Genomic DNA, 13203 nt, shown 5'->3' with positions numbered 1-13203 from the left:
GCGCCGCCACGCGCGCCCCCAGCGAGACGGCTCGGCTCCTCCTCTCCGCCCCCGGAGCCGGGGAGGGGGCGCCGCGGAGCCGCCGTCGCGCCAAAGGCGGCGAGAGCCTCGCCACGCACGCGGAGAGCCCGCCGCCGCCGCCCCCCGCGGCACCCCGCCCGCCTCGGAGCTGCCGTACCCGCAGCTCTCTGGGCGGGCGGCAGGGATGGACACCCCCAAAATGCAACATGGAAACAGACGCATGATGGACGGCCTCTCGCGGCCCCGCCGCCGCCCTCCGGCATTTTCTGCCCAAGTCGCCCCCGGTCGGGCAATGCGCCCATGCCGAACATCCCTCCCCACCTTTCCACGACCCACCGATCCCGCCCCCCCCCAAGAATTGCTGCAACTCCGCCCCACGTTCAGAGGGAGCCCGTCTTTGTTCCCCCCCGCGGGAAAAAGATCATCGACGCCCCTCCCCCACCATTACAAGTGAGACCATTAAGCAAAACACATGCCTCCCCCAACCCCCCAGCGGTAGAAACACGAAGCCCTCCCGCACACGCTCCCCCTCACAAGCACGGAGCGATGACCCCCCCCCCGCGCGCACACACCCCATTAGAGGAGACCGAAGACCAAAGCACAGGACCCCGCCGGCACCGCCGCGGATCCTCCTCCCCGGCAGCCCTGGCCGCCGCCGCGCGGGGACTCCAAATACGCCTCCTCCGGCTACGGCACACACGGCCCCCCCCCCCGGGACCGACGACCTCCCCTCCACCAGAAGGAAAGAATCGGCCTCCCCCACTCCGATGCCGACACAGAGCCCCCCCCGGCAGTCCGGGCAGCCGGCCCCCCGCGCCCCAACACGCCTTCCCCCACCCAACGCCGAGCCCCCCCGCGCAGAGCCGCGGCAGTCCCCCGCCCGCGCCCCCGCTTCACGCGCCCCCGGCGGGTCTCCTCCCCCTCCCCTCCCCTCCCCTCCCCGCGGTTCGGGCCGCGAGGGGCAAGCAGACGCGGGGCGGGGGGAGCGAAGCCGCGCTCAGACTTACCTCGTCGAAGCCAGGGGAGCCCGGACTGGGCACGGGGCTGGCACCTGCGGGGGGGGGAGAGGAAGACACACGGTTAGCCCGCCCCGAGCGAAGCCACCCGTCCGCCCGCGCCCGGAGTCGCCGGCACACGCCTCCCCTCCCCCTCTTCCGGGTTCTCTGGCCAGGCGTGAGCCCCCGCTCCCCTCTCCCCAGGGCCCCCCGCGTACCCCACCCCGCCTGCAGTCGAGCTCGGCGCCCCCTCCCTGCCGAAGGGGATGCCGAGCCGCCCCGCCCCGCCCCTGGCCTTTCCGGCCCCGCTCCCCACCAGTCGCCTCCTCTCCGCCCGTAGACACCCCGGGGCCCCCGGCAGCGCCGCCGCAGCGGAGAGCGGGGCAGAGCGGGGCCGAGCGGGTCCCCCCCCCGCGCGCTCACCCACCTGCGTACTCCTCGGGGCCGCTCATGCCCGTCTCCGCCAGGGCGCTTCGCCCAGGACTCGCCCCTCGCAGCCCGGCCGGAATCCCGTCTGCCCCCGCAAGGCTGGGGCGCGACGCGGGCGGGGGGGTGTCTGGCGGCGGCGACGGCGGGCGCCGCAGCGGCTACCGGGCGGGCTGGGGAGGCGCGTTTCTCGCCTCCGAGGTCCCGGGTGGGCTGCAGCGGGACGGGCCGGGTCGGGTCGGGAGGGCCGGAGAGCCCCGGGCGGCCTCTCTCTCGCGCAAGCCCGCGGAAAAGGAGGCTGCCGCTCGGCGACGAAAGGAGTAGCCGCCGCTCCTCTTCGCAGCTCCCCCCGCAGCAACCGGCGCCGGCTCTCGAGCGGCGGCTCCTCCTCCTCCTCTGGCCAGCCCCGCACAGCTTTCCCGCCCCCTTCCAGGCAGGGCTGGCGGGAGGCGGAACCACCTGAGCCGGGGCACGGGGCGGCACGCGAGCAGGGCGGAGGCAGGGTCGCGCGGCGGCTGGCAGCAGGCTCAGAGTGCCCCGCGTCTCCCCCGTCCTCGCCACTTGGATTCGCCCATCAGCTGAGAAGTGCCGGGGGCGCGCGCCGTGTGAGCGAGAGAGAGAGCGAGCGAGAGAGAGAGAGAGTGTGTGTTTGTGCGCGCGCGCAGTTCGCTCCCGCGCAAGCGTCGCCCGCTCCCCCCCGCGCGGGGAGGGTTCCCGCCGGCTGGGAGGAAGTCCTGGGGAAGGGCCGCGCTAGCGGGAGCGAGCCACGCCTCGGGCCGAGGCCCGCCGGCGCGCCGCGAGGAGCGAGCGCTGCCCGCACCCGGCGCGCCGCTTCGGCAGGAGCCGGACCCTCCCGGGCGGGCGATGGCGCCTCTTCCTCCGCTCCGTCGAAGCCGGCCCGGCTGCACCGACAGCGCGGCAGAGGAGGGCAGCGGGCCGAAGCGAGGTTTGTGAACCGCGGCGGTTGCGGAAGGCCGTCGGCGGCCCGGTCCTGCCTCCCTTGGGCAGTGCCGCGCCGCCCCCACCCGGTGGGGAAGCGCCGTGGTGCAGCGTCACCGTTTCTTCCCGCTCCGCAGCGCGCGCGCGCGCGCGCCCGGGGATTAGCCAGGTCTGAAGGCATCGCCCTCTTCCTGGGGCAATTGGGGCTGCCTCCGACCCGGCTGCAGGTCTCTGCTTCCTTGCTGGAGCTCCGCGACAAGGGTGCAGGTATGGCCTGAGTGCGTTGTGAGATCCACTGTCATGGCTAGGCCACCGGGGGTCCTCTGTCCGGAGCCCCAGACTGATGGGCTGAACTTGCGACGCTTTGTGTGAAGGCTTTCGGCTTAGAGAAACGACGGTGTCGCAGGTTTCCCCTGCAGCTCGCGTGTCCTTTGCCCTTTCCTGCTTAGACCTTCCAGTGTTCACACCCAGCCTGTTCGCAGAGTTAGGGAAGGGGAGCCCGTGTCCAGCCCTTTATTTACACTGAGCTTCATTTGCCATTGTGCCTTGGCTCTGTCCCATCTTGGGGAGAGCATTTTATTACTGCCGTGCATTTATCTCCCACCTTTTTTGTTTTTGTGAGGAAGCGAAGGTACTATACAGTCCTTCTCCACCCTGCTTGATGTTCTACTTTTTCCAGTTTGCTGAGGGATTCATGGTCTTCCTTAACTGTCCTCCCCACCCTATAGAGTGCCGGTAAAGTGACTGACAGAGCGTGGGGAAGCAGGGCAGCACTACTGCCTTTGTGGAAGCAAATCCTGCAGGATCAAGTTTAAGAGGACAGCCAGGTCGCTGGCTTGTGACTACAGTTCCTCACGTCATCGTCTATGCATTTACACATAGCGGATGTGGACTTGCATTGAATCTTGTTTCAGGAAATTTTCATAGCAGAGGGACTGTGTGGACTTGGCCTCCATAGTGCACTTCTTGGCCACTGAGATGAGAGTGTGTCCTGATATGGGGGGGGGGGTCAGGTTCACCCATGGCAGGAGCACCAGCAGGTGACCCCCCTCCCTCCCGAAGTAGAAGGCAGGAAGGCAGTGTGGTTCTCATGCACCACTGGGGCAGGCTTTTCCGCAACACCCAAAGCACTTTTTGAAGCCATCTGCTCCCTTTTAGGCTTCTTGCAGAAATGTTTGGAAGTAAACACAGGCCCCAACTACCTGGCCTTCACCCAGACAAAGGAGGCAAGAGAATGCCCACCAGTAGGGGGAAGTTTGCTTCTGTACCTAATGCATTTGCAGAATGGTGCCTTCAGGCCATGAGAATTGAGAATAATGCAGAAGAATGAAGACACCGAAGGAAAAAACCTCAGCCAAGAATCAGTCCAATGGACAAGGCACGCATTGTGGCAAACATGGCAGTGGTTGAAAAGAAAGTGAGGGATCAGGCAGAAACCTGCTAAGGACATGTATGCTAGAATGGGCCAGAGGGCAGCTTCCTGCCAAAATCAGCTCTGGAAGGTTCTGGAAATGAGGCTCCATGCAGGTGTACAGTGCATATATGATACAGAGTCTCCCAATAACCATTTTTATCCGTTTTTTATCTGAGCCACAAGACAGAGGTAACAGGTTATCCGTTATTCTTGCATGCAGTAACCCTGTTCAAATGTAACAGCAGCATCCCAGGCAATTCATGTGTGCGCGCTACCTCTGGTTTCCTGGAATGATCTATGCACATTCATTGACTGCTGTGACATTCAGTTTTGGCCACTTGATTGTTCTTGGGTTAAACAACTCCAAACACCCAGATTAAGATGTCATGGCAATAATCTATTAATGTTACATTTGTAAAGAACATACAAATGCTACATTTGGAAGAAGCTCATGCATGATGTTCAATGCCACAATTAATCCAAGATTTGTACTAAGCCCCAACAGGGTCAGTGCTTTATATAGCATTTCATTTCACTTCATTTTGCTGCAATAGGTTCCTTGTAGCAACAGCAACCTAGAAATGTAAATAACCAAAAACTGCACACCTGGACAGGGTGTACATGCTATTCTTAAGGAGAGTCCTCTTTGGCTATTCTGCCATTACCATAAAGTGCCAAATACAACCCTGGACCTTGAAATCCAGTTACAGAACAGAATTTTCTAGCTGCCCCTTTTTTCCCTTGCAACTCTTCAAGTTATTTTGTGTACAGGTCTGAGCAGCTTTGGGAATGGTGTGGAACAGGATGAGGGAGTTAACAGAAATGGACTTCTTGCCCCAGGAGAACTTAAAACCCTGAGCTGCTGTTAGTTTAATCATATGGAAAGCATGTTAGCACAACAGTGGCCATTTTGATATATTGTCCCAGGTTTTGCAACTCCTTCATCTGTTCATACTGGGAACGTACCCATTCAGTAATTACATTTAGACTTGTTTCCTGAGTCCACACCAGCTAAGCACCCTCCTGCACAAAGTCATGCACAAACATCCAATTGGACTATTGATTTTATTGCTGGGTGCACTGGGGACTTCATTTTTGGAACATGGGGCATTTGTTTGTTTAATCTTTTAAGGGTGATTGAGGGAGAAATGCACTGCTCACAGTGCACTTCTGCAAACGGTTTGAGAGGACAGTGTGTGCTCAGCTCCCCTGGCCCTTGTGTCTCATCAGCTGCAGCAGTTGCACATCTTGCAAAAAAGGAAAATAAAACTCCAAAGCCAGAAAGATCCCATTTTATTTACACAGCAACCTCAATGCTGATGAACAGGGAGCTGAAAGTTTAACCTTGCAACATAAAACCATTTTGTGTTTCTTACCAAGAGATGGTGTGTTTGCTGGGACAGAATGTAGATCTGCATAGAACTTAGATCTTCAGAAACTCAGACATGCTTGGTCCATTCCTCAGCACAAGCTCCGAGAGCAAAAGGGCAGAGACCACCATCTTCTGGTTGATTGTGAGGCTAGCTACTCTTTTTCTACCACTGACCCGAGAGGACACTGGCGTGTACAGTGCCTTCCAAGATCACAGCTGAGGGTGAAATCCAACCCTCTGGGGCAGACAAAAGCATCACCTTCTGAGCAGGAAAGAAAGGAAAACTTAAGGCCAAGCCATGAAGAGAGAAGTGCTTTCACAAGAGGAGCTGGCTTGTATGTTTGCCAGTTACAGGAAGAGGCAGCACCTCTTCACAGGAGGCAGGGTGGAAGGAGAGAAGGAAAATTCCTCACCCTGACAATTTCAGATGTGAGTTTGGAGTTCCACCCCATTTTCTGGAGAAGCTACTCAAGTACAACACTTAGCAGCATTTCACTCGGAAACCTTCCTATACTCACTGAACCCAACAGTGGCAGGCTCAGTTCAAGCATCAGAGAGGCGCTTGCAGCAGAAGACTTCCCCTCGCCACTCAATCAGTGCTGGGCACCTCTCTCTCCGCTGTCCTTGGTCCCTGCCCAGCAGAGACTTGGCACAGATCCCGCAGCAGAACAAGCAACTCTGTTCACTTTCCTCCTCTTCCTCCTCACTGCAGTCTGCAGCAGGCGCTGGTCTGTACGGGAGGAAGGGCTAACCCAGCAGGAGACTGCACAGCTAATGTTCGCACGATGTAGGCGGGATCCCTGCTGTTCCATCAGGCGGGATGAGGACTGCTGCATGGCTTGCTCCACTCCCAACCAGCGCTCACACACTGTCTGGGACACGCACGTTATAGAAAGCCCTCCTTCCGGAACTGCTCCTGCAGGATGTCCCTGTATTCGTCGAAGCCTCCCTCGATGCGTTGCACGGTGCCCTTCCCACACACCCAGAGCTCATGGCACACCAGCCGGATGAAGCGCTCGTCATGCGAAACCAGGATCAAGCCGCCCTAGAGGAAGATGGGGGAAGAATGCCTCACACCAGAGCTAGCAGCTTGCAGCTCATGCACCGTGCCGGCCCCTCCTGCGCCCTGCTCTTTCAGTCCCCCGCTTGCAACTGGCAGTACTCGGCTTCCTCACTGCAGGACCTGCCCTGAGTTATGTATGCACTTATCTATATCGCGCCTTCCAAAGAACTTCGAAGTGGCTTACATCATTCTCCTCCTCCTGCTCTCAATCTTATCCCCACAACAACCACTCAGTGAGGTGCACTGGGCTGAGAGTCTGTGACTGGCCCAAAATCACCCAGAGAGCTCCATGCCTGAGGAGGGACTAGAAACCAGGTCTCCTGGGTCCCCCAGTCCCGCACTCTTAACCACGACACCACACTGGCTCTCATCTTCCGTGTGAAGTCTAGAATAATGTTAAGTTGGATAGAGCAGCATGAAAAACAGAAGACTACAACAAGTTAACTGGCAAGTAGGAGATAACACAGCATAGTGGTCTGAGGATTATGGGAACTGTAATCCAACACATCTGCATGCTGCTAGATTAGGGAAGGCTTACAAAGCAGATGGGAGACACAGATGATGCCCCATATTGTCTTGTTTCAGCTGGCACCCCATTATCTGAGTTTATGTGGATGGTTACAAAGTTAACCCTTTGGTGGTTCCTGGGCTGTGGAATTCCCTCCCTCGCAGGGCCCTCTCCTCTCTTTTAGAAGAGCAGCTAAACCAATCCTGTTCAGAAGAGGACTTCTGTTTAGACTTGTTACTGTCTGTCTCCCTCCTCCTCTTCTGAACTCTCATTTTTCAGTGGCTGTTTCACTTGGTCATTGAATATTTACATAATTTTAGAAAGAACTGCCAGCTAAGTATGCTTGTTTTCCTGTTACCTCCCCAGCCCTTTCCTCTTTTGTATCATCTCTGTTAGACTCTAAAGCTGCATGCAGGGATCGAGATTTTAAAATCTTTGTACAGGGCCTAGAAAATAGCATGATCATTATAAATACAAACAAGGGGGAAACGCTTGTTATTCTGATGGCCGTTCTGTGCCTTACTGTTGCACCCTCCAGAAGAAAAGAGCAGAGGGCCCACTGTATCTTGCTCCCTTCTGAAGGAAAGAAGCACCTTTGTACAACAGGCCTGAGTGGAGTAGAGCATTTCTGGGTGAATGGGCACTGGCACTGTGTGGCAGTTACCACTGGTACTAGCCGGAGGTCAGACTAGATGGCCCGGGAGGCCCCTTCTGACTCGCGCGGTTTCTATGTCACCAAAAGGGATAACTTCAAAGGAAGCATCCCTCCCAGAGTAGTATGAGGCCAACAATGCTCTAAAACAGCTTCCTGAGGTGGCAACTCTCTATGCTCGCTGCCCTTTTTACGGGAGGGTGAGGGCAAGCCCTGCTTATGTGTTACCTCCTAGTGAGAGGTTCTGGTTGGGAGTTTTGTATTTCGCTAAGAGGCAGAGGGACCCACGTTATGGTGTGTTGATAAAAATGTGCATGCTGTTAGAGGCTTGGCCTGGGGGAGCCATGAGTCGATTTGGGAACGTGAAACTTTTCTAGGCACTGCCACAAATGTGTCCTGTGAGGACGTGGCTGCCCTGAAATAGTGTGTGGTCCAAACAGAGGGGCTGGGGGGCAGTGGGGGAGACAAATAGTGAAGCCAGCAGATGGGAGTGAAGAGACATAGCCAGGGGCAAGTGGGTGGGGGGGGGGGGGGCAGGGCTGGGGCTGAGCTGGGTGTGTGTGAGAGGAAAGAGCAAGGGCCAGGGAAGGGAGAGAAATAGTGAGAAACAGTGTTGCTTCAAGAGCACTCTTTTCTTCCTGCCTGTCTGCCGAACAGCTGAACAACAGTGGCAGGAGAGATACTTTGCTGCCCTAGTTTTTTTCATGGTTTTAAAAAAATATGTACATCTTCTTGGAGGGGGCAGGGAAGGAAGAGCTTAGTAGGCAGTATTAGAACCACCCTGGGGACCCCCTATTTTATGGTTCTCTTAATTCACCTCGCTGTATTTTCTGTATATTGCTTTGTTGCTCTATATTTAAACTATAACATTAGGTACACACTATCAATGCTGAGATAGATTTAAATTGTAACCAGTCTCTCCAAGAGCCAGCTTCAGATGAAATGTGGGGGAATCCATCTATAACAAAAGATGTATCCATCCAGGCTGTAGTACCAGGACTCTGAAATGCAGACAGTTGAAGCTTGGTATCATGCTAAGAGGACCTCAGGGGAGTAAATCTTAGGGTTTTGTTGTGGTTGTTAGTTGCAAAGCCATGTCCGACCCATTGCGACCCCATGGACAACATTCCATGGCCTTCCTGTCCTCCTCTATCCCCTGGAGTCCACTTAAGCTCACACCAACTGCTTCAGTGACTCCATCCAGCCACCTCATCCTCTGCCGTCCCCTTCTTCTTTTGCCATCTATTGTTCCCAGCATCAGGTTCATCTCCAGTGAGTCCTTCCTTCTCATTAGGTGGCCAAAGTATTTGAGCTTCATCTTCAGTATCTGGCCTTCTAAAGAGCAGTCAGGGTTGATCTCCTCTAGGACTGACCGGTTTGATCGCCTTGCGGTTAGTTGGTTTTTAATTACATTCAGTCATTTTAATCAATTTTGATGTGTCCATGTGGTGAAAGCCTGCAGTAACTCATTGGGATGACTTCTTTAACTAGTACATAGCTTTGAAGTGCATACAGTTTAAACCAAGAACAGTGAGGAGCAGGCTGACTGGACTGGACTGAATGCTTGCTGCCTCTGTCCTATTACAGGGGATTCCTTCTGCTCCCTTCAGGGGACACCCTGGCCCCAGAGATCATCAGAAGCCCTCCTGAAAAAGCCCCCCTCCTCAGGAAAGTGGGAGAACGGCTACAAGGAGAAGGGCCTTCTCGGCAGTGGCACCCTGACTTTGGAACCAGCTCTCCGGAAAAGTTTGCCAGGCGCCCTCTTTGTATTCTTTTTGGCAGCAGGCAAAGACCTTTTTATTTTCCCCGATATTTTAATTGTTAGAATGATTTTAATGGTTTTAATATAATAATATTTTACAACTGGTTATAAACGCCTATTGTGCCTTTTATGTTCTTCTTGGATAATCTGAGTCTGTGAAATTTTACACTGGTGCGGTTTTTACTTGCTGGATTGTCAGATTTTATTGTTGTTTAATTATACCTTTACTGTGCTATTTTGTAACCTGCCTAGGGAGTCGTATGGCTAATGGGCAGGATAAAAATCTAATAAATAAAGAGAACAAACAAGTATCTATTTCATGCTGTGCTCACACTGACATTACACAGCCGCCTGCAGGAAAACTCACCCGGAAGTGGTTCAGTGCCTTTGCCAGGGATTCAATGGTCTCCATGTCCAGGTGGTTTGTCGGCTCATCCAAAATGTAAAAGTTGGGGCTGGAAGGAAAAGGACCTTCATTTAGTCTGAGACTGGCCTGGTCAGGCCCCAAAGCAAGCCTCAGGTGTACCTTCCTGAAAAGCCTGGTCAAGACGAGAAACCCCTGATTCGGTCCCTCAGTCCTTACACAGGCCTCTCATTGGCCGTCAGTCCAGAATGTTACCCTCCCAAGGTGCACCGAGAGGGGAGTGCATGGTCCAGCACGAGGCTCAGTGCTTGCATTGCACAGAGGGCAGAACTCAAGGGCTCAGCAAATGCGCTGGATGTGGGAAGCCTCAGGTTCAGCACCTGACATTACAAGTGCAAGCAGGGCTGGAAGAAAGCCCCGCTTCCCAGCCCTAAAGAACAGCTGCTGGGGGACCCTTGTTCTGACCCCAGGCATTTGTAGGATCAAAATACACAACTTTATCAACAGCTGAAACAGTGAGCGGGAAGCACAGCGATGCATTCACTCCACGTTACACACTACACAGTGGTTGGCACTAAGTTTTGAAAGAAAATAGGAGGCTTACCAGGACATGGTCATCTGGGCAAAAGCAACCCTGCTTTTCTGGCCTCCAGACAGGCTGGCAACAGGGCGAACTGCTAGCTCTCCAGAGACTCCATAACACCCCAGCTGATGACGGTACTCCTCTTCCGTCTTCCCTGAAACCCACCAGAAAGCTTTCGAGTGCATGGAGTGGGGCCAAGCAAGAGCTATTAGCCATGACAGCTAAACAGCATGGAATTAAAGGGCTAGCATGGCGTTCCGAACACAGCGAGAAGGAAATTCACAAACATGACTGCATGTAAATTAATCCAACAGCTAGAAAATATGACCCCAGGTTTCTATGACCTGGACCAAAAGCTGGCATCTTTCTGGTCATCAGTTTCTTGTGTATTTGACCTCCTGTAGAGGCAGGTAGACAAAAGAGGCATTTGAGGCTTCATGATCATTAACTAGCAAATTATAGCATTTCCTCTTGAACAAAGTAAAGAACGTACTGCACCAGTACACCAATCAGGTGCAGCACCTAAGGTATGTTTATCTCTTTTTGAATACCATAAAGCACTATATATCCAGAAATGGAGAACAAAGGACTGACTGTCTCAAAGGATGACATTTGCTAGAAGCGGAGTAACTGAAAACCAATAAAGTATGTTTACAACTTCCACAATTGGCTATACTCGACCCCATTCTGTTTTTCATTATGTACCCCAAAGTAATTCCACAGGAAATGGAAGCTTACCTGGAAACTTCTTTGCTAGCAACTCAGTGGCGCTGATGTCTAGGTCCAGTTGATCCACGTGATGTTGACTGAAATAGCCAATCTTAAGATTCCTGCCAAGCCAGAAAAGAGAGTTGGAGAGGAAGCACAATTATAATCAATGGATTTCCTGTGGAAAACCTACTATGGCTGAGAATGCCAAAGTAAAGGAATGATTTCTGCCTTGCTTCTCTCCCTCTGCAGATAAGAGAGTGTTGCCTCTTGCCCTTTTGGAGGGAGTCTAAAGGGCAAAGTACTTTCTACACCTGTTGATCAAGACCGGTTGCTCACAATATTTCCGTGCCAGGAATAACAAAGTAGGCTCTGACAGCAATCCGAGGCCGACTCCACACTCTTCCACTCATGTCAATATGGTTAATTCTTTCCCTTTGTCTTTATCTGTAGTCAGGCAGGACAAGCTTTGGCTTGGCTTAATATTCAGTTCTTATTCCTGATTGCCAGTGATCCTCCCTAGAAGTTCTCTGCAATGCAGAGAACTTGGGAAATACAGCTATGAACCTAGTTTATTTTCCTCTTTATTGCTTCAGTATTTTATGCCTCCTTTCTGGGCAAAAAACCCCTTTGAAGTCATAACATAAAATGATTAAAAAGAGAACTTGCACATGAAACCAGAATTGAACCTTGCAATCCACAAAAACATAATATAAAATAAGAAACAGTAATAGTTTAAAAGCCCGGCCCAGTGTTGTTAATTAAAAGCAGACTGCAACAAAAAGCTTTTTAAGGTCTCAAGAGGGAACAAAACATGCACTCATAGGAGGGAGTTCCACAGAGATGGAGCCACTACTGCTGAGGCGCTGCCTCTTCTGCTCATCTCCTTGTTCTTTGCATTGGGCCTGTGAGCAGAACCACTATAGGCAATTTTAGGCATGTGGCAGGTTCTGTGGCAAGTACATGTAGCCCTTCCAATAACTTCATTCCAAACTGTTTCATACAGGAGGGGAGAATCCTTCTCAGCCTGAAGGCCAAATTCCAGTCAGGGAAAGAAAGGTCTTGAGCCACATGCCCTCTGCAGGTAGGCAAGGTCAAAGGCAAAGGTTGCTGTTGCTAGCCTAAATGTAGCTATTACTGGCTTTAAGCCTACTCAGAAGCAAGCAAATGCCTTCTACATATCTACTTAGAAATAAGCAGAACTCAGTAGATAAACCACCCCAAATAGCAAGCCTTTGTATGTCTGTTCAGATGCAAACCTGGTTCATGTCTACCCACAGGCAAACCTCTGAGGAAAGCAGGAGTACATTAGTGAGCAAGTCCCTCTCCTAGTTCTGCCCCCCTCCCTGCAGGGCTTATCTCCAATTAGCAGCTGATACAAGGTGAGAGTTTTCCCTGGCAGGAAAGGATGGAGCTGGAAAAAGAACCTGACAGGCTAGATGAAGAAGCCCTGCAGGTGGTTTAAAGCCTGGCTTCAGGCTTTAAACAGGAAGCGATGGGCCTGGAAATGCAGGAGCTGCTACAGAGCATGTGGGCCTGCTCCCCACAAACTGAGCAGGTGCTTTCTGGAGCAGCCAAGCCATCTTAAAGAGTCCGCATCTTGCCTTGTGGGGGACTTGGGGAAAGGTGGAAATGCTGACGGAGACTTGCGATGGCTTCTCCAGAGCCAACAAGAGGTGAGACAGTACCCCCTTCTGTAAGTGCCAGAAGCACTGGGGTGGTGGTGGTGAAGCAGAGAGGTTTTTACCACTGGCGAAAGGGAAACGGGGACAATTAGGGAACTCAAGAGAGGAGATCGTTGTTTTGGATTTGCTGAGATTGCCACTGAGAATCAGATTTATGAAACCTTACCCACCTTTTACATTTTTCCCACCCTCCAAGCAGGAGCCAAAGATTTTAGGCACTATCTTTTAGCTACTGCTATAAGGGTTGGGTTTAGAATCCACAACCATGCTACTGAATTGAGGACAGTACAGTAGCTTCTGCAAAGTAGAATTACACTCCAGTTCCAATGTAATCTTTTTTTAAAAAAAAAATACATTTCTAATTAATATAAATAGGAAGAGTACAAGACATTTAAGAAGAGAGATGGGGGTTTATAGAGCACATGAAGAAAGCTTTGCAGAATACAGAAAGACATCTGGCGTGAGACAGCTCTGCTAATGTCCCAAGATTTTACCTATAACTACAACATTTCCAGGAATTTCCCTTTCTGTAACCATAAGGACTAAAAGTTTGCTTTTGTAGTTTCAGTTTAATGACCTGAATATCCCTACGAGTTGAATTTCAGGATCTCAAGCAGCTGAATTTTGATTCAAGCCACCACTGGAATCTTGCTGGAAGCTCCTCAGTAGACAGCAGCACAAAAGGACAGACCCCAAACATGACTGTGTTGT

The 13203-nt window shown here is 52.7% G+C and overlaps 2 protein-coding genes and 1 long non-coding RNA gene across 4 annotated transcripts in view; 1 reads left to right on the top strand and 2 right to left on the bottom strand.

The window, feature by feature from the left end:
• LOC123025666 (PHD finger protein 23-like) overlaps positions 1–1589 on the bottom strand; it is a 7642-nt gene extending 6053 nt beyond the window's left edge. Inside the window, exons 1-2 of one of the 2 annotated variants that reach the window (XM_044434627.1) lie at positions 1444–1589; positions 1029–1072 (exon numbers count right to left, since the gene is read on the bottom strand). In XM_044434627.1, coding sequence (XP_044290562.1) covers positions 1029–1072; positions 1444–1468 — 69 coding nt within the window. In that variant the 5' untranslated portion in view covers positions 1469–1589. The remainder of the gene's footprint in view (positions 1–1028; positions 1073–1443) is intronic. The other variant, XM_044434626.1, reaches the window with a different exon arrangement.
• Positions 1590–2503: 914 nt separating this feature from the next.
• On the top strand, positions 2504–9461 carry LOC123025599. The gene is made up of 2 exons (XR_006415140.1): positions 2504–2648; positions 8978–9461. It is a non-coding gene; the product is annotated as an uncharacterized LOC123025599 (long non-coding RNA).
• The window catches only part of ABCF3 (ATP binding cassette subfamily F member 3), a 30321-nt gene continuing 22189 nt past the window's right edge, over positions 5072–13203 (bottom strand). Inside the window, exons 18-21 of the mRNA XM_044434461.1 lie at positions 10838–10929; positions 10121–10253; positions 9520–9607; positions 5072–6212 (exon numbers count right to left, since the gene is read on the bottom strand). Of these exons, the coding sequence (XP_044290396.1) occupies positions 6054–6212; positions 9520–9607; positions 10121–10253; positions 10838–10929 (472 nt within the window). The 3' untranslated portion in view covers positions 5072–6053. The remainder of the gene's footprint in view (positions 6213–9519; positions 9608–10120; positions 10254–10837; positions 10930–13203) is intronic.

Source organism: Varanus komodoensis, unplaced genomic scaffold, assembly GCF_004798865.1.
Source record: "Varanus komodoensis strain SLA01 unplaced genomic scaffold, ASM479886v1 scaffold28, whole genome shotgun sequence".
Classification (NCBI taxonomy): domain Eukaryota; kingdom Metazoa; phylum Chordata; class Lepidosauria; order Squamata; family Varanidae; genus Varanus; species Varanus komodoensis.
The sequence above is the reverse complement of the archived record's forward strand: the minus strand, read 5'-3'. Positions and strand labels throughout refer to the sequence as shown.